Genomic DNA, 27,409 nt, shown 5'->3' on the forward strand with positions numbered 1-27,409 from the left:
AATTAATACCAGATTAAGCCTCCGTTTACATGACAACGTTGCAAGTGTAAACACGTCGTTTTTGTGTTCCTGAAAGGTTTTGTGTTTACACAGCAACATTTTGAAAACGATGTCCATTTTCAAGGAAACGGCAGAAAATTATGTAGTTTTAATGTTTGGCCACGAGTGGGTGCGGTCGATTGTTTTTGAAATGAAACCACACACACATGCACAGAGAACACTACTAACATTAACAATGGTGAGTACACAAACATTCATATTGACAGACTGGGTGTCATAACATTCTGGAGGCCGCCATTGTTGTTATTGCCCACCTACATGTGCAGAAGAACGATTCACTACGTCAGTGGAGTCCATGCACAGTAGCAGCATTTACAAAAATGCTTTTAATGGAGACAAAGTCGGACCGCTTTTAAAAAGTTGTTTTTCAGTTGCACCAAGCACCATCGTCATTTAAACACACACCCAAAACACAATGAACGTTTTGCATTTTCACTTGAAAATGTGTAAAGAGGGTCGAAGTGAAGCATCACTATCACAACATGTCCTTAAACATCACAAAGGTCGGAGGTAAAACACAAAAGTATAGGTGAGACTTTACTCATTCCTCTTTCAAAAAATATTATAGCACACTGTATCACAGGAAGAAATCTTCAAGGCTTTTCATGTGCGGGCAGTGTTTTATGTCCTCTGACAGGGGGCTCAAACCTCTGCTCCAGGACACTTCACATATGCTCATTCAACGCCTTTAATATTCACAGACTTTCAAACGGCTGTATTACATTTGTTTTGTTGTTACTCGGGGGAACACCCTGTTGATAACCGAGCACGGAACATCTGTCATAGCCGTTGTGTTAGCGCTCGTGCGCCGCCTCACCTCTGTCGCCGGCGTGTGTGTTGTCGGGGTTGAGCGTGTCCAGCAGGTGGATGGAGCTCGTGGGTCTGGTTTTACCGCGGTCCTCCTGCTGATGGTCCGCCGAGCTCAGGCCGTTCTCATACAGCTGGCTCTCGCCGTGCCGCAGATGCCAGGTCAGACCTAACAGGTGGACCGCTGCATGCGCACACACACACACACACACACACACACATACACACACAGACACACACACACACACACACACGCACACACACACACAAGTACACACAGTGGCAGCCAAAGACAGAAGGAAAAGGTAGGGGAGGAAAAAAGATCATTATTCAAGATGTGCAGAGGGGTGTGTCTGAACCTCCTTTACTGCCCATCTTGGAGCGCTCACTGTCTTTATGTGCCATTCAGCAGATACAGAAAACACGTTCGCGGACCAACTGCATCCTCGCACACACATGAGGCATGCGCACTTATATGAATGGGGAATGTGGCAAAGGTGGGCAATTAAGGCAGATCTTCAGAGCTGGAGCCCAGGGCTGGTATTAAAGCGCTAACACAGTCTTTTATGCATGACTAATGATGCTTTGAAAGCTGCAGCTGATTCACAATCCATATGGGCCTTTTAAACAACAAAGGGTATGGGAGGATGCTGGATCACCCCTCCCACTCATAAAAATGTTTACTAGGACAACAATCTGACATGCTGTTATATAAAAACAACCAACACCTGCCCATTAAGAAAATTAATTACCGTCTTGCAAGACTGTTGGCAAAGTGTTCAGTAAAGCGCTCACTTTGCTGCGACCAATCGTCAGGTCCCATTCATGAGATTGTAGTTTTAGAATCTAGAACTTTGTTTTGATTGTCTTTGGTGATAGGGAGAACAAAGCAAATGAAATAAATCATTGCAGTTTCTTCTCCTCTGACACATTTGGAACATCAAACAAAGGCAAAGACTCAAATCACAAAGTTGCTGTGCACTGGTGGCAGTCAGAGGACGGCTGCTGCATGCAGATCAAGGTAGGGAACTTCTAACGACTTCAAACATCTTCACTGTCTGTCCTCTGTCTGCTGATTGCCGACACCCAGAAAAAGCACTTGACACCAGCTCCTGAGCGCTCGCACAAAATGGCTGCTTAGAAAAAACAAATCCGCGATTATGCGACACAATCACACAGGTATCGTCGGTGCATTAGTGCACCTGCAATGTCCATGTATGCATACTTTGTGCACACACACACACACACACACACACACACACGCACACACGCACGCGCGCGCACGCACGCACGCACACACGTGCTCACCCATGCCCGATCCCCAGCAGATGAGGAATACCTAATTAAAACTCTGGATAGTTCAAAGCCATTTTTCAATTTCTTTCCGTTGCAGAGGCACATTAAAAAAGCAAAAAAAAAGAGGTATTTTCTTCAAAATACTGCAAATCTATGATGAGCTCTGGAGCTCTGAGAGTTGAAACCAGCATGGTCTCATGCTCCACTCTGGCATGTGTGAAGGAAAGCGGGGGATCATACGTTTTCAACTCCTGACTAGCCACCGTTGGTTTAGCTATCTACTCATGCACAATATGAGCTCTTCAAAGCAGAACACTGACGATTACTAGGGCCATGAGGGAGACGTCATGCATCATTTAGTTCAGACTAATTGAACTGTCAGCCTGTGACGAGACCAGACGTGGACACGCACAGATTCTTCACATCAGTGTGAGTACAAGTCACTCATTTTAAAATATTGACCCACTCCACTTTCTCGCTCTCTCTTCACTGAGGTCTTCCGAGTTGAAAAACACAAGCTTTTTTTTTTTTTTGTTGGGGGGGGGGGGGGGGGGGGGGGGGTCATTAATGCAGTGTTTTGAATCTAGATGTGTTGACTCATTCAGATGCTGAAATGAAGGAATCTGACAAACAGTAAGTGTCCAATGATCTGCGTTGTAAGTGCAATTTCATGGCTTCAGTTTCCAGCTAAATCCACTCTGCTTGCCGGGTACTGTACAACTTTGGCTCTAGAAGGCAGTGGGAGGCACAAAAGAAAGTTGTGGTCAAAATAAACTTGTGGAGAAAAGACACAATGATGATGAAAGTCATTGATGAAGGTCAGGATATAAAAAAAAAATTGAAGACTATTTCAATGACTTTAGCTTCAATCCACAGCCTTTTGTTAACTCCTTTCTATTAAAAAACATGAAATATAGTATTGCACCTACAAATGTAGGTTTGTATTCATCCTCGCTGTTTGTACTGCATTATATTTCGCAGTGGAGTGGAACAACCTATCATGGTTTCATAAATTAGTCTGTAAGAGTGCTCAGTGAAGGATGACAAGTTATTCCCAAACTGATACATTTAGTTTCTCCACCATTCAATCTCGGCTTCTCCAATCTCTCCTCACTTCCTCTCATCTGAATTGCTTTTTCTTGCTCTCCTTGTTCTCAGACCCCCCCCCCCCCCCACCGACAACACCCCTCTGTTGGCCAAGTGTTACCCACTCCAGTTCTGACTCTGCAGCGACAGTCCTCACCAGCTCTCCTACCTTCTCCTCCTCACCACTCCATGCCTCCTCAAAGGCCCCTCAGACCCTACTTCTGCTGCTCCTGCTCATCAGCCGCTCTCTCTCCCTCTCCTCGTCGCTCCCACTCTCTTGTTTTATGGCTGTTGACCTTTTGCCACGACACTTAGCATCTAGACACACACACTCATGCACACACACACACAAGGATCGGCGATTGTGATGAGGTGATTCGTGCATATGCTCTTGTAACTTTGAGGACCTCGTCTGGTGTCCCAACACTAATATTAACACTTCGTGTTTCTCGCTTGGCCAACTTAATTCTTGGTATTTAGGGAGCGAGTGCTTGCAGAGCTCTGAATCGGCTTCATGTTTGTGGATACAAATGTAGAAAGAGATGAACCAGCAACCTAAAGTCTCATTCTGGTTTGCTTTCGGGTGGCTGGCAGCTGAAGTGCCTCCCAGGCTTGGATGGCCATGAAACTCTACTGGTTGAATTGGTTCAAAAAAAAAATAATAAAAAAAAAAAAATAAGATGAGCAATCGCTGCATGAAGGCTTATTCTTGACCTTGGAAATGTTATTTTGACAAAACAATAGTGTCTCAAGGACCTCTTTCGAGCATTTTCAGATTCAAAGAAGGAACCCTCTCAGTTGTCATAGGGATATGCTCTTGTCCTGAGGTATACCTTGAAGGTGGAATGAACTGCCAAACACACATCCCTGTACATTTCACACAATGTAGGGAAGAATCTGCAAGCAAAATGTTAATTGGACATAACATTACTTTTCCGAATGTACTTGTCGTTACAATCCTGATGTAATGCAATTCAGTGCAATGCTGCCACGAGTTTAGGCATCATGTTACTGTAATAACTCACAATTTCTTACATTGCAGTCATTGTGCTTTTCATTCGCGATCATTTGATGTCTTGCCACATAATTTCAGCAGGAGTTCGCATGAATAAAAGGGGAGCACAGTTCACAATTATTGAGGTGAAGACCGGGGCAATATCAAGAGACCAACGCATTAGCATCGATGAACGCTGTGCACATGGTTTTGGCAAATATTCAGTAGGTCGTGGGAGGAATGCATTTAAAGCTCAAAAAAAGTAAAATATGGAACTACAAAAGCTAAAGAGTTCACCTACTCTCTGCTAGCAGACTAAGAGAATGGGAAAACTGATATTTGCTACAAACTAATAATACATTTTTGCAACAAAATGCTCGCGTGTAGTTTATGTCAATTGTCAAATGGGCGGAGGGGGTGGGGTGGTCATTCTCAAGTTCTCAACTAATCTCTCTTTACCACTGCCTCTCATCGGTACTACCTTTGAATTTCTGAGAGTGGAAACCAGCAAAACCTGACTAAGAATAGATTGAATCCAGCCATCAAACACACACAGTATAACAGCCATTTAAAGTGTATTGTACTTAGTACAAGTCTTGGGTATATTGCAATAAGTAATGTGTTACTGTATCAGCACTACTTCAGCAGTAATGTGCTACATGTGGGGCGACTGTGCTACAATCTGAAGTGTTAGTTTATATGCTTATATCAAAGGTTACTATTACGCTAAACTCCTGTTGTTCTGCGAGCAACATGAGAGAAAATAATGTGTATGAACTTCTGATTAGGAATTTGTTCAGATCTGTTGTCACATTAATATTAGATCATACACTGGTAACAATGCATCTCGGGAGTTATTGCAGAGTGATAAATATAAGGTATGTGCCAGTATTTTTCCAGTGTTTTCTTAAAGTAGCACTCATCTCTGCTTTGTGTAGATTAAGATTGACAACAAGCATCTAAAATGGCTCTAGAAGTAAATGAGTATGTCAACCAGAGACTCTTTAGTCAGGTAAGAAAGGTTTTAATCTATTTGTTATGACAGGAAAGTTCAAATGTTCAGGCACAAAGAGTTTATGACCAGCGCTGGTCCCCGGGAGAAATTAAAATGCGTTGTGATTCTGACAGCATACGGTTTGGGTCTGCGCCACACGTGGAGCAGGACAACCTGTGTCTCTAAGTAATATTCATGGCATCGTTTGAAAAATATTTAAATGCCACTCTACAAAAATATACTTCCTCCCATTTCTCAAATCTGCTGCTCGCCTGATCTGACACATCTCTCATCCTTTTCCGTGGACACACATCGCACATACACACTCGCACAGATACACACTTAGACACAGCGTGCGGCCAGTTATGCGAGCAGCATGTGCTCAGCATGAACCTTCACTCTCACTCTCTTTTTCTCCCGCTTGTCTATCCATCGCTCCTCCGGTGTCCATCTTTCCGTCTTGCAAAAAGCGTTACGGGAACCCGTCTCACGTTGGAGAGTGACTCGGAGTGAGTCCAGTCATTATAACCGGAGAAGAAGCAGCGGCGGCGGCGCAGTGGCAACAATGAGCAGCAGTGCAGTGAGCTAACAGGCCGAGGCCCTCGCGCGCATGAATCATTGATCAGTGTGACAGCGAGATGACTGCCAGAGGTAATAGGACGGCACTGCTGTGAGGGGGTTCAGTGCTGTACCCTCGCTGTCGGCTTCCCCGCCGAGATGTGTGCTGAGGATGAGGCGGGCTGAGGAGAAGAGTGCGGGGCGTAGGGAGAGACTGAGACGGTTCACTAATAAAAGAGAAGAGGCGCTTGGCGTGGCTTCCCCAACCCCCTCCTCCACACGCTAACTTAAACTACCGCGGAGAGAAATGAGAGGGAACATAAGATTCTGAGCTGCGGGGAATTCGTGAATGAAGTTAGCGAAGCTGCTGTGATAACAACCCTTCCATTAGGGCTTTTGTACATCAACAGCTGGAATGCGAAGACGTACAGATAGGCATATCTTTATCACAACTGCATTTAATGACGAATGTGAAGCAATGGATTCTCCTCGCCGCGCTGTGCAGACAGAAAGGTTTTTAGGGGGAGCGGGCTATTTGAGCTGGGAGCCGCAGTGATAATGCTAGCTTGCTGTTGCCGTTGTTGCTATTATTGTTGTCAGGCATGTGTGTCTCTCAAGATTAGATAGAAATGATTGTGGGCTCCAGTGATGATTAGATTTCACACTTGTGATGGGAGAAAGGGTGGGAGATGGGGAGGATTGTATTCGTGCATGTGTGTGTGTGTGTGTGTGTGTGTGTGTGTGTGCGTGCGTGCGTGCGTGTATTAATCCCTGTGTCACACGGTATGTAGTTATCTGGTATTTGTAGCAGTCCTGGTCTGGGCTGTGGGGCACAATGGGTGAGATCGACTGAATATACAGTCCTATTGATAAGCATTACGGCCAAGGTAGCACTGCAGTCAGTTAAAAATGATTTATCAATACTCTCACAAGCAGCAGGAACACACCCAAGCCCGATTGCCAAGTTCTTCTCGCTCAACGACAGAGCGAACCGCCAACTATATTCTGTCTGACAACCAAAGACTACAGCTGGCTCTGCCCGGCAGCAAGCACTTTCAAGAGCATCAGTCATTCGATTTAGTGTGTACTTTAGCATGTACAGTAAAGGCAATCGCTCATCCAAGTTCTGCATGGCTGTGTCAGCCTCTAGCTAAGCCAAAACGTCTGAGGGATGGGTGAAAGAAAGGCAGAAAGAGAGAGAAGGGTGGGGGGGAATGGTGTGTAGAGAGGAGTAAGAAAGTAGAGAGAGACAAATGGGGAAAACAAGTGTGAAGGAGAGTAAAGGAGAGGGACTTCAGAGCCAATAAAACAAATCTGTGTCTAAGTCAACGTTGGAGCAGAGGCTTGGAGCCCGGGGGTCCGCCTGCCCTCCCGCCTTTTTTGCCTGTCGACCCCTGCTTCACTCTGACAGACAAGAGGTGCTAAAGTGTTTTTCTTTCTCCCCTCCACAAACTCCTTGAAAGCTACTAATACCACTGTCATGACTGCTTAAGTGTGTGTGTTTGTGCGCGTCTGCTGACATTTCCCTCCCCCTGACTGGTATAAACCTCGGGACTCATCACCAGTTTGACCTTGCTAATCTGGAGTGGGGAAGTCTTGTTTGGATAACGGGATAAAACGTCGCAGAAAGAGGGATAAAGGCAGAGCGGAGGTGGCGACACACTTCTCGCGTCGCGAATGATGAGATTTGCTGTGTATCCCGGTGTTTATTTACCAGTAAAACTCGCTGTCACAGTTATCTAGTTAGTCACGGTAGCGACAGCACACCAAGTCCGACAGATCACAGCTTCCTGCTTCACGCATTTCTCTGTTGTTCTCTCGTTCCCGATCACGCCTCCTCTCTCTTTCTGTCAGAGTCCACCCCCCCCCCCCCCCCCCCCCCCCACCCTTTCTGCCTCTGTCTGTCTCCCACTTGCTTGTCTTACTGATCTGGTCCCTTTCTGAAAGCTGAGTCATGTTGCCAGGGACAGAATAGTGTTAAATGAGCAGAAGATTGGCGCCATGTTACATTTCCCTCCGGCAGCCACCATCCAGCTCCACTGAGAGCTGAAACACTGCAGACAGCCACATACAGCTCAATCTCTGTGCTTGTGCGCGAGCGTGTGTGTGTGTGTGTGTGTGTGTGTGTGTGTGTGTGTGTGTGTGTGTGTGTGTGTGTGTGTGTGTGTGTGTGTGTGTGTGTGTGTGTGTGTGTGTGTGTGTGTACAAGAGAGTAGAATACGGAGAGGATGAAAAAGAGAAAAAACAGTGTGCGTGGGTGTAAATTGCCATGCACCACTGTGCACGTGCGCGTGCACGTTCCTGCCCGGTGAACTATTGGAGCTATTGAGGCTATTTTATTGCAGCCTCTCTGACCTTCTGGAGACATTTTACCAAAGGCCTCTCTCACCATTCTGAGCTTTCTGACCACCGTCTGTCTCGCCATTTAAAGCAATTTTACCAAAGGCTTCTCTTGCTGTTAGGGCAGTTTCAGCAAAGGCCAGCGGGTGTCTTAGAGCTGCATCAGACGACCAAAATAGAGGGCTGAAAACAAAGAGAAACTGGACCAATCAATACAAGCCCCAATGAGGCATGAAGCAGCTGGCTGAAAGAAGCCGGGACCGGGGAGCACAAACACACACTGCAATGGCCGTCACATACACACATCTACACACATCTGGACTAACAAGCAAGAGTATTTAAGGCTGGATTTCTTTTTCTGTGTGTTGTTTTTTAACTACAGAAATGCTGCTAGCAGCAGTACAGGTGCAGCCAAATTTAAGTCAAATAATTATTATTATGCAAAAAAGCAAGATGAGGCACCCGTTTGTGATCAAGCATAGAAAATCATTGGGATGAAACCAGCTTTTGGAAATGTAGAAATCATTTACTAACTCTAGAAAATCTGATAGAGCAATCATCAGGCAAGACACACGGTCTCTCAAAGTGCTACAATCGTGCAACAGAATAAACACAAACAGAAAAAAAAGCAATAGTCATTGTAGAGTAATGCAACCTTACGGTACTGTGATTGAGTCAGAGTGTGTGACAGCGGGTTTTTGTGTCCAGCTGAACCATGCTGAGCCAGAATACTCCTAATAGAAAGGCTTCCAGTTCCCAGGCACTACTGGAAACAAGTTGTAGCAGCCAATCTTACCCACTCAGCAATGCTGAGTAGATAATTGGTTGCCGGTTGCCCTCCTTGACAGTGCTGCACAATGAAGAGGATCGCCACTGATCCCAGACAAACAGGCGACCACCTGTTCAAAAACTTTCCTTTGGGGAAAGGTAACATTTCATTAGGGCTCTGCCGACTCAGCACCTCAACAGCTTTATCCCGACAGCCATCGCCCGACTCAGCTGACCCTCTGACATTACCTCTGTACATAATCTCTGGCCTCCTGCCCACCACCTGCCACCAGAACAGACTGCAATCCCCATTATGCAGACTGTTCACTCTCATGGGGTTATTATTGCTATACAATGCCGGTACTAGATAATGAATGCACTACAGCACTCACTGCAATGTTACGGGCATAATATTTACCATTAGGTACTGTTTCCACAAATGTGAAGTCATCATTTAGTCTACTTTTGTCCTTTATAACACCTACAGGCAACTTAAGGAGCTTATATCCCTGAAGGTTTGAAAACTTTTTAAAGCACTTTTTTTTTTCTTCTTCCCCACATCGGCTTAGTGCAGCCAACTAAAAGTACAGTGGAGTAGCCTGTGCAATGGCTTGCAGATAGTGCTGTGTGATTGCACACAAGCTGTACTTCAGACTGAATAAAAGAAGCAGATCTTCAACAGAGTGAATCAGCACATTTGAGTCTCTCCAATTTAGACCTGGACTACCCTTTCATTTTTGCCTTGTCTTCACTTCCCAATGGATTCGCCCAAAGTTCCATCGTCTTTGTCCTTTGTGTCGGTACGCTGAAGAACCAGGCCAAGGAGTTTCTCTCCCCAGCATCCATATCAACTGTGTTAACGTCACACATAGTTACTGGGCGGGAGCTGCTTCTCTGTCTAAGGCATTAGAGTCATGACTTCCTTAATGACAGCTACTCTAACTAATGCAGCCATGAATTGTTCTGTTCATAACAATCACCCACATAATCAGTCTTGGTAGGTTGGTAATAAGAGATATTGACCTTGGTTGTGTTAACATCAAAAAACGACCCGAAAGCAAAGAGCACTGGACTTTCTTTTTTTTTTTCCCCCCCAAAGGTTTACACACAACTGAGAATACTTCTGCAAGATTTTATTAAACTGTGATGAATTATGTTGGAGCCTGAAGCTCCAGGATTATAAAGTAAAAAAAAATTTTTAAAAAAAAAAGCTCTCTGGGGTGCACACCAGTGTTGGTATGAAACCCAGGTACCTGAAACTATGATTTTGAGGTCTTGTTAATAAAAATGGATTTTCCTGCTTGAAAATTCCACTTTCCATTATGTTCCAACCTTGTCTACAACAATAAACACGCTTAAGGTCAATTACCTTGTCAAAACACTGATAACCCCAACCTACTAGAAGAGGCCAGTGAGCTCCTGATGATGATTAGGTGGAAGCAAAGCAAAAAGAGGGGTACAAAACCTGAGCACTTTTGATGAGGATTGAATTGGAAAGATAAAAAGATGTTCTGATCTGCAGCGGGAAGTACCTGCCGAAAAAAAACTGGAAAGGCCAAATCTGGATCTTTGGTCTCATTCAGAAGACAGGCAACAGTGACATCTTTAATTTTGGCATAAAAAATCTATGATCGTCTGTTGGAAAGTGTGAACGTTTCGAAGACAGCTGAGATCACAGTTTGTGACTGCTGCTATGAGCTACAGCTGCTAACAACCAATAAAAATGACCTGACTGTCAAAGTGACACGAGCGCTGCACCAAATCAATAATAGGAGGGAAAATACAAGACCACATCCACATTCTCCATCTCCTTCTGTACTGAGTCGCACATAAATGCCACTACAACAAGAGTTCAACTCTCCGTAAGCCATTCTCTGTACGCATAAAGTCTTCAAGACCACAGTGAACTTTCACACACAGATTCAACAACTATGCAGCAAAATATGTCCAACTGCTGGTTTTTTAGTTTATGTTTCTTTTTTTTTCTTTCTTTTTTTTAAAGAGTCACCAGCTTTGCGTGAAAGACAACTAACGTGTATTTTCTTTTGCGGGCTTTGAAAAACTGTACATCACAAATGTATCACTAACACAATATCAACATTAGAAATATACATATTGCAAACGACTGAACCGTGATAAATTATGTTTCCATGCACCAGACTTTGAAGATGACACATTTCGAAATATGAAAGAAAAGTGCAATTATTCCCAAATACTGTAGAAATAACTAATTTAATCTTTTTAATTAATTGAAAGCTATAATTCTTTCAATGCAGTAAAGAACACAAGTCAGAAGCACAAAAATCACGAAAAAAAACCCCAAACATCTGAAAACGGCAATTTCAACAAACGTCCGCTTCCCAGGGCTCGTTTTCACAACGTTTCAACTGTAAACATCATTTTTGCATTTTCGTTTCAGAAAAGTTTCATGTTTACACAGCAACAGTTAAAACACTTAAAACAATGCAGTTTTCATGCATGTGCAGTAGCATGAAAAAGTTGCATTTTCCACAGTTGGGAGCATTTTCAAAAAGTTTTACTTTGGGAGGTGTTAAAAAAAACTGGGTGTTTTCAATGGTTCTGAGCACCGTTGTCATGCAAAAGTTTTCCACTTTCAGCTGAAAACGTCGCGTTAACAGTGCCTTCGTTTTTCTATTTATCATGAATCATACTAGTATTGCATACTAGTACTAATACTAACTACTGCAATTTTATTGAAGATTTGAATCTTTTCTACATTGAAACGATGGCAGGCTAAATACTGTAAGGTGCCACATCCTCAAAACAAAAAGTGGAGTGTAAACACACATGCACACATTTAGAATAAACCGGACCGACCTAAAAGCGGAAACACCACACTCCATGTAAGTGCTCACTTTTAGCAGTTCTTCCTTTTATTCAAAATGCGCCTCGGCAATTAATCTGAGCAGTTTTTGATCGGCCGTCAGTTGTCGTCTGTGTGTGCTTTCATCAGCAGCGGCGCTTTAGTTCCCATAACAGCCGCTGCCTATAAGCCGACAGCCCCGTTCAGTCTATCGACCTCCGGCGGGGCCGAAGCATAAATAAACTGCGTTTGTGTAAAGCTAACGTGCAAATTGAAGCGGCGATCGCTGGTCGCAACTCTTCTCTTCCTCAGGCCTCACAGTAAAACTTCCCAAAGTGCCGTCTGAACGTTTACAACTTAGTCAGTATTAACCGATTATGTTGTTTTTTTTACAACAAAACCTTATGTAAATAGAGTTTGACAGCTCTATTTTAAACAAGTAACCATAAAAGCACAATCACACTAGTGAATTATTTTATTAAAAAAAAAAATTATCGAACTCAGAGGTAGGTCAAATACGTTACGAGGCATTCATATTGTGCCATTTAAGCATGTTTTTATGCCAGAATAAAACACATTTCTATACATTTCATCCTTGAAACATTAGACCTGTTCACAGAGATTAGATTAGATTAGATTATTCACCAATACACACCCTAAACATACATATTGGATAATACATCTTATTTCTAATCTTATATTTGTCTAATTACTCCAGAAAATATAAGCAACTATTTGGTGGCTTCAAAGGAGTAACAAGCACAGGAAAACAAGCAGAATGGCTGTTTAATTTTTCATTTATTTTTTTTATCATTTTGAGGAGATTTTTACTCAAACCTAAAGGTTCATTTATATGAAATGTTTATATGTTTATTCAAATGGTCAGTTGTTCTACTATGAATTTTTTCAACTACACTAAAGTGAAATCAAACATATATTTGATAAATCCTCTGTGATAATGGATCATTTGAACTATTTCTGCTCAGCTTGGCAATATATTAGACTATACTAGTAACTACCATCTGGGACAGTAATAACAGCGCCTCTGAAAAATAAAACTCACGAGCAATCCTAGCACAATGTTGCCAAAAAGAAATATTTTACCGATAAGAGATCTGTCCGGATATGGAAAAATGAATACATCTTAATCAGCACCTTATATATGCTTTGCCAGATGTGCTTTATACTAGTGCTTATATTCTGGAAAATAAGGTACATGCTGAAAAAAGTACCCAATTTTACCTTTAAATATATTTTCACAATATATTTGCAAACTGTAATGTAAAGGTCTCATGTGTTAGATTAAAATATAACATAGTTTGCTGAATAACAAGCGAGTTGTCTTTTTTAATAATCAATAATCGTTCAATTATTCCTGTTGCCACATTACATCTGTTTAATGGTGGGAGTGACAAACTTGCAGCCTTTTTCTTTTCTGCTATCTGAAGCTATTAATACGCTCCAAATAGGAAATACAGAGCTCAATTCTATGTCTCTTGTCACAACTTTTTCTCATTTGTAAGAAGATATTCCTTAACTGTCTTTCTGCCCCCCCCCCCCCCCCCCCCCCACACACACACACACACACCTTTTTTTTTTTTTTTTTCACATCAAGCACGTTAAATATTATCATAAATCTTTTGTCGTGTGCACAACGTGCTTAATGATCAAAGACGGGATTTATAATCCGTCACTGTCAATAGCCGGTAGGTGCACTTTGTTTGGCTCACATCAGCTCGGAAGCGGTGACAGCAGGTTGTAGCAGAGAGTCGGGTGTTCACGGCGTAACCTCCTCAGCGACTGTCAGAATGTGACAGCAGATGCAGCAGCTGAAAGAGTGAAAAATGATTTTGTTTCCACCGTCATGTTACGCGTGCCGTCTGTGGTCACACATTCTGACTCGCTCAGGAGCGATAACAACAACAGCTGATAGCATATTTCATATTATTTGGTAATACGGGGCTTTGATTCTACTTTTAGCTTTAGTGTTTCAGTTGTTACCTTCCAGCAGTTTTGTGGTTTATTGTTTATGAGCGCGGGTTTACACACAGAGCTCTGTGTGGCTCCGTTTCTTTCAGTTCTCCAGCTTTTTTCCTGACATGAATTTGAAAACTGAAAGAAAAAAAAAAAAGAAAAAAAACTAAACAAAAAGCTGCTCTTGTCGGATCTTTACGGTCTGGATCCCCAAATTAACTTTGCCTCAACGTCATTGTACGCGGCTCAATTTATTTTAAGCCTATGTGGTCGGCGGCTTATTCACTCGCCGTCCCTCAACTTGGAAGCCGCGGTGGTCACCAACCTAGAACGAGCATTTAATTTATGATAAGCTGTAATGAGCTGGGCGCTTTGAGACAGACAAGGCCTGCCAGGACGTTTGGAGGACACGTTCAGATCAAGAGGGAACGACTTAAAACCTCCTCCACGGTTGGAGAACACAAGCGCGGTTTGTGGCGTCGAGTGGAAGTAAAATGACTCTTAATAATAAATGTTTCTGTTGCATTTTTGATATTAATTGACGAATCAAGCCAAAAGCCCAGAGTGTGCGACTGGAAGTCATTTTAAATCGGAGTCATTTGAATCACCAATTTATCATGTTCAGGAATCTAGAAATGCCAATAACAACAACAAAAACTCATTCATCTTTCAAAGATCTGATGCTTGTGTTTAATTCAATTATAAAATAATACCAGTGCTTATTGAAAGCATGAACACACGCTGCACACAAACCGCAACAGCAAATCGGTAAAGCGGCTGAGTCATAGTCAAACTCATTTCGACGAGGAGCCACACAATTTAATTTGATCTCAATTTGGCTTGACCAAGAAAACAAACGCCGCCCGAACAATAAGAACTGACCGTTTGAAAGGTTCTCCTTTCGTTTTAGAGCCGAACAACATACGTAGATAATGAAAGCGTTCACTTTTAATGCGCTTTTTACCAAATCCGCAAAGGCCCGTTTCTCTCTAAAAACATGCTCTTTCTCTAACTCGCACTAATTGTAGGATGAATAGTGAGCCATCAATCCGCCAGAGGACATCTCGAATGAACACACAGGCAAAATACTATGAAGAAAATTAGAGTTCGGAAGTGAGAGATAACGACGAGGAGAGGTCACGCTCATGTTGGTATCAAGGAGGTGCAATTGGAGGCAGCGTTACATATCTTCAAGAACTGTCATTCACTTCCAATCTCGACAATACTCCGTGGCGTCTCCGTTGGTCTGTATCCGTAAGCTTTCAGGAGACGGACAGAAATATGGATAAAAAAAACGGAGGACTATCTGGAGGGGCAGCTGGCTGGAGTTGATCTGTCTCAGGGTACACGTCAGGGTTACGAACTCGACTCCTACTTAAATAATACAAAAGCGGCGACTCTTAGTTAAAAATCCAAAGGTGACGTCTGCATTATTACAATAGTCCTCCCGCTGCTCGTTCAACGCAACTATATGGGCAATCGATTAATTTTGAAGGATATTTCAAGCATAAAGGTCAATATTTGTGAACCCCAGCTCACAGGATGGGAACACTAATTTGTCTTTCAGTCTTGTAAACAGAGTATAATTAGGTTTTTGAAATATTTCCTGAACAAAACCAGTAAACAAGTCACTTGAAGGCGACACCTTAGGCACTGGAAAACCTTCTTAGGAAAATAATCAGTGAATTTATCATGCTAGAAAACATCATTAGCTGTAATAAAACACATTTTAGGCGCAGTTGGATCCTGTACCGTATTTGACCTCTTGTGATTAATATGTAACTCTTAAGGCAGATGATTGGGATTGCCATCAAACTGTGAAAGTAGATTTACTGAAAGAAAAAGCGTGAAAGTAATAAACTTAAAGCCACTAACGAGTCATTTGGCTTTTTATGGAACCACCAGGTCCCCTGAAGCGACACGTATTGCACAACAGAACTATAAAAACACGCCGTCGTAGCCTCCGTGTGCGCGCAGCTGACTGAAATGTGATTTGGAGGTGATTATTTGATTGCAGGGTGCTGCTGACTTGCTCATTTCACTTGCGTCAGAAGCTTCTCCCTGTTGCCATAGAGATGATTTTTGTTCATAAGTGAAACATCCCGCCCTCTCTTCTCGAATTTGATTGAACAACTGAAGATCGTATCTGTTCAAAACAGCAAGACATTCATTAGTGCAGAAAATACTCTAATTATTTTCCTTTTGGCAGCTCGACCGCGCTGTACTAGGTAGGCTTCGTGGAGGAAGGACCTAAACCGGGGCTTAGAAATAGAAAAGGAGGTAGTGGTCGCGTCGTCAGTAGCAATATTCTTCAAGATTACAGATGCAATCTTAATCTGTCCTCTATCTCTCCTTAAATGCCCCGTTCGCTATCATAATGCCTGCTCCTCATATCTGATGGCCGTGTTGTGCTTAATAACAAGCTATGACTGTGGGAGGGAGGGGTACGTTGGGGGATAAACAAATTAACAAAGCTATTCGCAGCCCCCTGCAGCACCGGGGGGTTATGGGAGGAGAGGAGAGAGGGCAGTAAAGAAAGAGAGGAGGCCTGCCTGAGCTAATCACAGCGGGGGGCATATGCTGCGATCACTTAGGTGCGGTGTGTTATCTTTGCAATCATGCATCGTCCTATTGTTTTGCTAATTGGAAACCTTAATTTGAGACATAATATTATTGCCTCATTATTTGCTGGGTTACTTTCCCCGCAAAAAAAAAGACCAGTCAGAGAAGCTTCAAGGGTATTTTTCTGTTCCATCTTCAACCAAGACATGAGGCGAAAGGCACGGTGAGTCGTAACAAATGTTACAGTGCGAAGAATTATGCGATTGAAGCAATAACTAAATTGGATGATATGTAAAGCCACATAGAAATCGGATCAATCTGATCCCTCTAAACTAAAAGAGTAAAAAGTGACCACGTAAAGTCAGCAAAATGATCTGTAAAACGAGCTCAGCCACAGTGTCACCTGTGGGTAAGACATTTGTATTGATACCTACAAAGACCAAGCTTTGCTGGAATCATCCATGCAGCTGACTAACTTCCCTCCATTCTGCTTTGCCAAGAAAAACTTCTCGAGCCTATTTTACAACTTCTTTGGTGATTTGGCGCGCCGGATTCGTGAACGGACAATTCGTCCACAAAACTGCAACGCCGGCAAACTCATCCACGTGAATCCGGACAACTTGTCCGCAACAATTTTTTTCAGCATTATTGATTTAAAGGATCGGATTTGAAAGTATATTTGACACATTTGGAAGGATTATTAGGTGTTTTTGACACAAAAACATAAGCTATTAAGTATATTTGACACAAAAACATAAGCAGTGGCTGATTTTGATGTGGGTGAAGTGGGCAGCTGCCCAGAGCGCAAACTCAACATGGGCGCACCGTGCAGCGGCTCAGATACAGTCTTCAGAAATATGGTTTTCAATTTTTTTTTTTTTAAGAAAACAAATAAGCTGTGCAGTTCAAATGTTGAAAACGCCGCTTCCTTGCTGACAGTTTTGAGTGATGCGTTCAGGTGCATCACGTAAACCCGGCTTCCGACATGTTAATGAGCCGTGGGGCTCGTAGAGTAGCAACGTTACATGCTAAACATGATTAAAATATGACTAATACAGTCATTGGCGAGTTTACTATACTAAATATAAATGTACATATATTGGATATATAAAATATATATATATATATATATAGAAAATCAATTCCAAATAATATGTAAAAGTACATTGTACAGGATTTATTTTCTCAAAAAAATTCTGAAATCTCATCCGTGGACGAGTTGTCCTACAATCTGTCGGATTGGAGCCTCTTATCGGCCGGTTTTGGCCCGCAGGTCTTGTGTTTGATGCCCCGGCTCGACGTCTTTACAGAGCTCAGAACTCTGGATCATTATGGTAAACAATGTAAAGTTTGGTTGAACGCCATCACGAAAGACTAAAAAAAGTTAGCCAAACATAGCAGCTGTGTTAATTCGAGCTGTGCCGAGGGGTCAGACTGCCTCTCCGACGCTGTGAAATGTTTTGCTCTGGTTTGGCACGCTTGTAAAAGCAAAATGTCGGTATTTATGTTCTGAATGTCTTGTTTCAGTTGGCAGGATCTCATGAATAAAACAGATGATACAAAGTAAAATTACCCGCACATAAAACATCTATTTAATGAATAGTCTGGAAATTAAAACAAAACAAAACAGAACAAGCCATCAAAAAAAAAAAACACAAAAAAGTTTGTTTTTGTTTTTCGAGTCCAAGAAAGAATTTTTTATTTTTTTTTGACGTAAAAAAACAGGACAATAATTCGAACTGAGAGGCTGACATTATGGTATGTTTGGCATTTCTGCTTGACAGTCCACATAAATGATTCATCATTTATCAGAGTGTTTTCGTTTGGCTGTCTAATCTAGTAAATATCTGATATTTTCAGTATGTGGTGCTGAGGAAAGTAAAATGCTAAAAGTCCTTGGTTTCCTAAGTATAAAAATATTTTAGACATTTTTTTGAAACGTGCTCCAACATGTAAAAACGCCCTACCTGACTGTGCAAGAATACTAAATGGGAGCTAATTATTATTTGAAATAAAGGATAATTCATTACCATATTTTGCAAGATGACAAAATTAATAAATTTTGTATTGCATTATGATAATAAGAATTAATCTTCAATGGGAGCTTGACATAATGAGAGACTGACTCAAAATCAATAAATCCAGCGAAAGTCAGCATGGCGATCATTTGATGAAGATGAGAAAGCACAATACCATTGGGCCCAATTTTTCCCCCCTTCCTGTCAGCAACTGTTAATTAATTCATTAAAATGACTGAATCATTATGTAATGAGAGGACCTAATCATCTGGTGGCCTGTGTCTCGCCTTCTCCCCCCAGACAAAGACATTAAGACCATGAGCACTTTAATCTGGCAAATTTGAATATCTTTGATTTACACGCCGACATATCATCCCTGCTTACATCCCATACATCTTTTGGCGATGGTTGCCATGGTGACGTCAACGCGGAGATCAATCATTGCCAAACAGGAGTGGAGCATGACACCAATTAAAAGGTGGTGTCGTCTCCGAGTCATCACTCACACTCCTCACTAATGCACTAATTACCGGGGCTGGGACATTAATGGAATAGCATGGTTCAGCCGGGGGATTAATCTGCATGGTGTGTGTGTGTGTGTGTGTGTGTGTGTGTGTGTGTGTGTGTGTGTGTGTGTGTGTGTGTGTGTGTGTGTGTGTGTGTGTGATGTCCTGACTGGGATATGTGTGTGTGTGTGATTAATGCAAACCCCCGCGTGCTCCAGCATGACCTTGAGCACCACCACGGGAGGGAAATGAACCGGCTGTGTGCACAGGGTGGATGGGTGGGTGGGGGTGGGGGGGTTAGGGGATCTGTGCTTTTGGGGTTTGGGGGTGAGAAGCCCCGTCCAAGGCTGAGCACGAGGAGGGGATCGATCCACGCATTTTGGTGTTTCTGAGCTCTGACAAACTCGTGAAGATCTCCAGCACTTCAGAAAAAAACTTCAAGAAACTTTCCTGTTTTTCAAAAATGATTATTAAGTTGGTGTCAATCATAAACGGGGGGGGGGGGGGATTTCATCGGCATTCATAAGAGCCTCCTGAACACTGCAGCCGCAGTCAGACACTCTCTTGTAAATATACGAATTAAACAAGTACTGCAAGTAAAAGTTCGATATTGGAAACAGAATTTGGCATTCAAACACACTATTTTTGTGCCTGATCCTGATTTATTGCTGCAACAGTCATTTAATATATCAAATACAATACTCATATTTATTGGAGCATTTCAGACATCCATTATTTTTCACCAGCTACTTATTGAAAGTCCCAGCTCCAAACTATTAGTCTAACAAGCCGAAACTATTGATAGGATATAAAAAATTTTTTTTTTTTTAAAAAACCCATTAAATGGAAGAATGTGAGTCCTGAATCTGACGAGACTCCATTGATCAGAGAGATGATTTTCTTACTGTTGTGCTGGTGTTTCACGCTCATATTTGGCTAAAAGCTGTCGTCAAGAGACTTCATTTTCGAGAGCAGCAACACGGGCAGGTTCGGCTGGCCACACATTAGAGCACAATAAAGAAAGAATGTGATTTTGATCGACAGATCCATTAACATATGCCTGGACCGATTATTATTACTGATGCATTAATGTGTCAGAAGTTTGCAGCCGGTGAGAGCAGAGCCGTTTCCAACCACCGCCCCCATCCAATGGTTTAATCTATACCATCACATTCAATAAGTTTATGCTCTATTTTGCAGGGGAAAATGGTTAAAAACTCCTAAAACTGTCAGATGAACCGTGGAGCAAAACAGGAGCTGCTGGATTCTCCTCGGGACAGAATTTATTAAGCTTTAACTTGGTTTGTTAAGAGAAAAAAAGGACAAAATTAATGGGATTGTAAAATAATTGTAGCCTCCATTGATGTGTGAATGGGTGAAAGTGATGTAAAGCACTTTGGGGCTGCCCACGCAGCTGTAACACGCTATATAAGTGAAATCCATTTACTGTAATCAAACATGTAACAAAATAAAAACACGGGTTTGGGTATAAGCCAGGGGAGTCAAACATAAGGCCCGTGGGCCAAAAGTGACCCGCAAGAGGCTCCAATCCGGTCCCCCACACCGCCAGGCAAATTGTAAACATTTCAAAGAATGCATTGACAAATCTTTTGAGAGTAGCAGACACAACACAGCACTGAGAGCCAAACTGAGGTATTGGTGATCGTTGTTGCTAAGACAACATGCGATCAGGGTGAGTTTTTAAAAAACAAGCATAATCCAACAGCTGTAGGAGGCGTTTTGACAACTTTACATTGACACTGTAGTCACTTTCCGTCATAACAGTTTGGTTTTGTGATATTATATACATTTTCATCACAATATACTGCGCCAGAACAAAGAAAAACTTTCAAGTTTCGAGAATACACTGGGCCGTTTGTGGCCCCTGAATTAAATTGTGTTCGATACCGCTGTTATAAGCCTGGAATACACTTGCAGAGTTAAATTAAAAACACCATTGGGAATGATTTACCTTTAATGAGATCATTTTTGCGAAGATGTGTGTTTGAAAAGAAAAATTGAGCTGAGTAGCTTTGTGTATTTATGACAGATTATTTACCAGTTTGATACACTTTGGTTTCCAACAGGGGGTCACATTTACTCTGAAATACAATAATTCTTCAAAGTTAGGGTGTAAAATTTGCAGTGGCCCTCATTTGATTCCATATCGATCGATTTTCTTTAGTCTTTTTTTTTTCTTCTTTTAGTTCCCGTGTTTTCTTACTCTTTGATGACCTGCAACACTCTGTATGTGTAAAATTCCCTCTTCGAGTTTGTTTCTGCGCCTCTCATCGATTCTCTTTTGAATTAATCAGGCTCTTTCTTGACAAGCCTCCCAATTTCCCTCGCTCCTCGAGCGATCCATTCCAAACAAGAGGATTTCAGAGGCTGAAATCCAAAACAAACAAAAGCAAAAAAAAAAAAAAAAAAAAAGTTGGCTGCTGGGCGCGGCGGGGACGGACCCGGTCACTCACCGATCACGTATGTGAGCAGGAGGGCCAGGGTGAGGGTGAGGAGGGAGGCCGACAGGGCCGTGCACTTCCAGTTGCAGCAGCGGTGGGGCTTGTTGAAGGTAAACAGTGGTCTGGTCACGCTGCTGCGCGGGAGAGGCCGAGGCGGAGGGGAGTACACCGTCCCCGAGGTCAGGGGGTACCCCTGCCCCGCCCCGGACAGGAGGGCCGAGGAGCCGGACCCCTGCTTGAAGAGGAAGTGTCTGTGGGGGAGAAAAAGAAAGAAAATTCATTCAAACTTTGTGATTTCCTCTTCAGTTTCCGCCTCTCCTCCGAGCTGCTGCCGGGTGTCACAGTAACCTCTCAGTGCTTTATAATTAAGTACTATTATCGATGAAATGAGTTTCAGAACCTGTTCAAACAATGTTTGTGAAAACGCATCATTTCTGTGTTTTCAGTTGAGAAAAATTTTGCATTTTTTTTATGGTGAACTGAAAAAACACATTCAATTGCTGCTATATGGAGACTCCCTGTTTCCCCCTTTTTTATATAGGTCTATATCATGCTTTGTTTTATATACTATTTATTAATCTTATATCTTTAAATGTGGGGCCTTATGCTGTCGTTACGTTTGTTCACGACCACAATCTGCGATAATCCTCTCACAATATTGTGCACTGCTACACCTCCCAGGAGACCTGAGCTACGAGCTACAGCTGTGAACAGCCAATAGAGCATCAGTAGAAATGGAAGCGATGAGGTAACCGGCACCACAAAAACAATGGGTGGCATTCCATTCTCTCGCAGGTAAAACGCCGCTTCATCAAAACCAAGTTCATTCCTTGCACATAAATGCTACTACAGCCATCTTTTTTTCTTATTAGCTTCATTCATTTTTCTCCTGAATGAGCATACAGGAAGCAGTGGTCGGCGCCTGCCATTCACCCTTCACCGTCATACCAGCTAGCAGGTATTCCGGTCTGTAGGAAGTCAGAGGGAGTTGATTGAAAACAATCGGACTTTTTAGTGTTGCCCGATGACTTGATATAAAACCAGATTGTTGTATAAAGGGGGCTTTACTATGCACTCGATGGCTAAAAACATGAATTTGTGCTAAAAGACCGAGGTTAATACTACATGTAATCACCAGCTGATGAATCATGCAGAAGATGTTAAATATTCATCCGCAGCGACGAGTCGAGCCGCTTTGTCCCAGCAAAGTGTAATACTGATATTATGTTCACTGGCTCTCTGTTTTATTGTCACATCGTAAAGCCAAAAATAACCCGCCGCACGGTGTGAATTAAGCCACTTCAAATATCTAAACTTTCTGTGACATTTTCTTTCTTTTTGCGTTAACTAAATAGACTTTTTTGGGGGGGGATTAGTTTGAACTGCTGTGTGGGTTAAGTCAGCACCGTTTAATTTGAATGTGCTTGTTTTTTTGTGCTTTCAACATTTGTGTGCGTTTGACAGCAGAAACAGTAACACTGTGTGCAGTGAGGGATAATGGGAAAGACTCCAGCTGGGTTATGTGAGCACAGTTAGGCCGAGGAGGCTGAATGGAAATACAATCACATAAACTCCATCGAGCACGATCCAGAAAGAAATGATGTGGAAGTCAGGATTAAAACTTTAATGAAAATGTTTAGCGGCTGAAATGTGGGGCATGTCAAATGTAATCTAAATATTCAAAACAATTCACTTAAAATAATTACAAAGTGTGTTTGAATTATTCTCAACCTGACATTTAACTGAAGCTATTTAGACATTGCTTTCATACAGGAGAACATGTTGCAGATGCCGCCCACAGGAGGCCGTTTAAATGTGTCTCTATTCTCTTTATTTTTCTTTTTAGTGTTTTTTTTTTCACTTATATGACAGTTGATAACTTGCTTGAAACTGAAGCTGCAGCTTCATCGTACCAAAGATGGGTTCTTTACTCTTTTACCTCTTTTTAAAGTTTTTTTTGCTGGTGTTGTTGGTCACATACAAAAACAATAACTATCGTCTTAGTGACATGAATACACAAGCTCCAGCACCACCACACTAGTCCACATCCGGGTCAAATCCCATCTGGAATAATGTGATTCTCTTTTCCAAACTAGTTCAATAACTCACCCAGCTCCTCTTTCAACACCAAGAGTCTTCAGCCTCTGGATCCCCCTCCCACATGTCGTCTGATATATTCACTTCTAATTTCCTCCTTTATAACCGTTTTTTGTTTGAAACAAGCACCGACATGTTGTATGTCTTTTAATATTCCATTATGCACAGTGACTTTGAATTTGGTCTCACTAATGAATAAATGAATTTAAAAAATTTGGAAAAAAGCTGGTTTTGATTCTACAGCTCCACAGCTGTACAAATAGTTCACATTAAATCATAATAATAAATAATTTCCCATATAGGGAAGAAAACAAACTAAAAACAAACATTCCTATGTAACTTGATCACATTTGAATTTGCCACTAGTGCAACAACACATCATCAATGGTTGTGAAACTAACCTGTCCTCATCCTTTCACTGTAACTCTGAATCATCAGCATGAGAGTCAAAGGAAAGCGATGAGCCAGTTTGAAGAATGAATGTGAAGAGACAAAGTAGGTACCAGAAAAATCGACAAATTTGCCATGTCAGCACATGACTTTGGCATGCGGAGGCCACTGGAGGCTCCTGACTGCCACGCTGTGACGGGCTGACTGCTGCTGGGGGGGGGGGGGGGGTGGGGGCTTTCGAAAACTGTCAATTAATTGCGGCCCTAATCTAATGAAGAGGGAGTCGTTCCGCATCCTGTGTTCCACAAACTACCTGGCACCTCTGGGACCCTCTGCTGTGTCTTTCTAAACTAGATTACGGTGGGAAGTTGGAAACAATCACAGTTACTGCGGCGGCCTATCTAGGACGGTGGCTCAACGCCTTCGCCAATTAGCTTAGACCGGCGCATACATCATCCTTTTCTCAGGTATCTTATTCTGACTCCATTTATGCAAATCTGCCCTCGGTGGAATAGAGTCTCTCGCTCTATGAAGTACGCCTCGCTGAAACTCATTTAAAGGGCCCCCAAGGTGTGAGGGTTTTAGAAGAGACCCCTCTCCTGCTATTCTTTAAATGACGGTCACGGGCAGTCTCGGGTTTTAGATATAACAACTGCGAACTTCTTCAGTGCAACTCTCAATATCCGACATATTTGGTTGCACTCGTGCGCTCTTAATCTAAGCGGTCTGCTAAACTTGCAAGTAATGCATCATCAAAAATTAATTTGGGAAGCGAAAATGAAGAAAAAGTGGTGGAAAGGAAAGTCCCCGTGCGCCAACACGCCTGCTTGCAATTTATATTACGCTCCACAGTAAATTCCGGGACGGGGGAGAAATTTAAACACGCACATTATTCAAAGGTAAGCACACCATCACCGCATGAACAAGAAGAACGGGGTTGGAGTCTTTAGAAAGTGCAGTGGAACACCCACAACACAACACGGACACGGCGAGCAAGGCAGGGAATATTAAATCAGCTCATCAGAGAAGGAGCCCAAATCTGGTGGGCACCGGTGCAACGTCCTGAGCAGCGACTGTAATGCAGAGCGGCACCGATATGAAAGAGAATGAAATAGGCCTGGCAGCCAGGGATCAGTGACTCACCTATTTCTTTTTTTTTTTCTTCTTTTTGGACTCATCAAAGCAACTCCTTAAGTTATACGGCTGTATTAGTTAAACGAGTACGAGGTTCATTTTCATTATGAAAAGGAACGTATTCAGATGGCGGCGATGATAGGAAAGCAAGCTGAGGGGGCAATTAATCCAGGTAGCATTTCATCTATATTGTGTTTGGATAATGGAGGCCGAAGGTTGGACGGTGTCGGACGGGGAAGCGCGGGAGTATCGGGCGCGGGGAAAATTACGCAATTTAGAAAAGTGGATCTGGGCAGGCAATTACGAGCAGCTCCGGCTTGTTTCTGGCCGTTCTGACTCCCATCACCAAATGAACAAAAGACTGCTGGCGGTGGGAAAACAAAAGGACGACCATACTGGAGACGACATCAGGGGGAGAAAACAGGTATGACTCATTGTTTCATTCTCTGCCGTGTGTATGTGTGTGTGTGTGTGTGTGTGTGCGTGCGTGCGTGTGCGTGTGAGAGAGATTTCCAAACAAAAACAATAACAACTAAAAAAAGAAAAAATCTCCTGGAATCCACAGACAGGTTGATTGCCGCAGGTTACCGCGCGCTCTCCGGGGGTTAATGCTGGCTGTGGTATGTCGGCGCAGCTCGGTGGAGCTTTATTCTTTCCGTGCTGAGGGAAAAAAAAAAACGTGTGAGGTCGCAGGCTGCTGGTAGGACGGACACAGGTCTCTGAAGAGCCCTCGGAGAACGGGCCATTAAAGTGTGGCCGGACCGCAGACCGACAGCATCAGTGCACATCGCACCGCGTCCACCCAGCCAGATGCCCTTTTTTGGGGGCAGAAAAAAAAAATAAAAAATGTAAAAACGCACCTTAAAAATAGGTGGGAAAATGTTTCAAATGGAGGAAGAGTGTAAAAAAAAAAAAAAAAAAAAGGGTGTGATGCATGTCAGAGTAAAGCTACTTTACGATGTATTATAATCCATAAAATACAAAGTACGACAAGACAAGCAGTTTAAAATTTTACCTCACTGACAGATTTTTAAAACTTAATTTTCTAAGACTGATTAACAGGCTTGATTACCGGCCCGGTCCTTTTTCTCTTTGGTTTTTGCATTCAAGCCGTCTCGACTGCTTCTTCGTTTGAATTCGCTCTCCGTGTGCCTTCGCCAGTCACCTTTAGTTGATTTCTTTCTCCTGTGTTTTTGCTCTGTGTGGCTACAATGAGACCCCGCGGCGGGGGGCAGATGACGTCCATCCTTCACTGTCTGCCTCCCGTCCCCTCTCCATTCAGGCGTTCAGCGCCCGCTGAAGGCCCGGGAGTCAGACGGGGACACAGGAGGCTGCACACGGAGCAACCACACACCTAAGGGTCAATGGCAGTTCAACTCTGAAAGGCCAGAGATAAACTCGGGGAAACACAGGCAGACACGCACGGCCAAAGACAGCTTTGCTCAAAGACGAACACATACTAAACAAATATACACAAAAAAAAAAAATAAAGATGTCAAACACAGCGTTTTCACATCTGTGAGGCCAGCACACAGATCGGGTCCAGAGAGGTGATTTTATTGCACCACTGAAGGTGGATTATAGCAAAAAAAAAAAAAAGAAAGATAAGAATCCAGCTGAGGAAACTGCATTCGTCAACACACCTGGGGAGCTTTTCTTCTTGTGTGGCATTTTTTATTTTTTTTTTTTAAATGCTTCACTGTTCTTCCTGACTTCCCTGTCTTTGATCTTCTCAGACGATATCTCGGGGCGACGCCCAGGAAGTTCTGAATTCGTATCAGAGGGCAGATTTCCCTGGAGACAGGAAGAAATGAGAGTTCCCGCTCTCCGGGAGGTCAGACTCGAGGCCCAGGGGCTGCGTCTACCTGGGGAGTTGTGGAAAGCGTGTGTGTGTGTGTAGGTGGAGCCCTTTGTTCACATGTGCGGCAGCGTGCGCACAGGCAGGAGTGGATCTCACTCTTAAGTGCACATGCTCAGTTCGAGCGGTCTCAGTTCCTTTGCGATAAGAGGCAGGGCACCAGTCAATTTATTACAGTCCCTCCATTTGTTATGCCTCTTAACACACCCAGTGTGAGACCTGGTCAGATATATTGAATATCCATATCTGCATCTTTCCACTTACACCAGCTGGCCTCTCAAGAAGCATAACGGATGAGCACCTGAAAAGGAAATCCATGCGCACTTCAAACAATCTTAATCTTCGCTGACGCAACGTCAATACGTTTCAATACTGATTCATCAGACGCATGCAGGAAAATGGAGGTACACTTGACAACAAGAGATATTATCTTTATTTCTTATTTTTTTTGCCATTCATATTAAGGTAAGAGCGTCACTTGGAATTCACTTGGCATGAGCATGTAGAGTTTGTAAATACTTGAAAAATCTTTGATCTTGTGTCTTAGATTGAGCTGATATCAGTGTTAGTGAGAGCAAAAAATATGAACTCATTAGATTGGGAGCATGTGTGAGTGATGATAGGGGGGGGGGGGGGGGGGGGGGGGGGGGGGGGGGGGCTTGAATAATAATCCAACCCACA

At 42.8% G+C, this 27,409-nt stretch overlaps 1 protein-coding gene across 1 annotated transcript in view; it reads right to left on the reverse strand.

Annotated features, from left to right (window-relative positions):
- tenm1 (teneurin transmembrane protein 1) overlaps positions 1-27,409 on the reverse strand; it is a gene marked incomplete at its 5' end in the record, with an annotated part of 195,095 nt that overhangs the window by 113,441 nt on the left and 54,245 nt on the right. The window contains 2 exons of the mRNA XM_080465661.1: positions 878-1,051; positions 21,262-21,500. Of these exons, the coding sequence (XP_080321787.1) occupies positions 878-1,051; positions 21,262-21,500 (413 nt within the window). The remainder of the gene's footprint in view (positions 1-877; positions 1,052-21,261; positions 21,501-27,409) is intronic.

This window comes from Lipophrys pholis (genome assembly GCF_963383615.2).
Source record: "Lipophrys pholis genome assembly, chromosome: 6".
NCBI lineage: Eukaryota > Metazoa > Chordata > Actinopteri > Blenniiformes > Blenniidae > Lipophrys > Lipophrys pholis.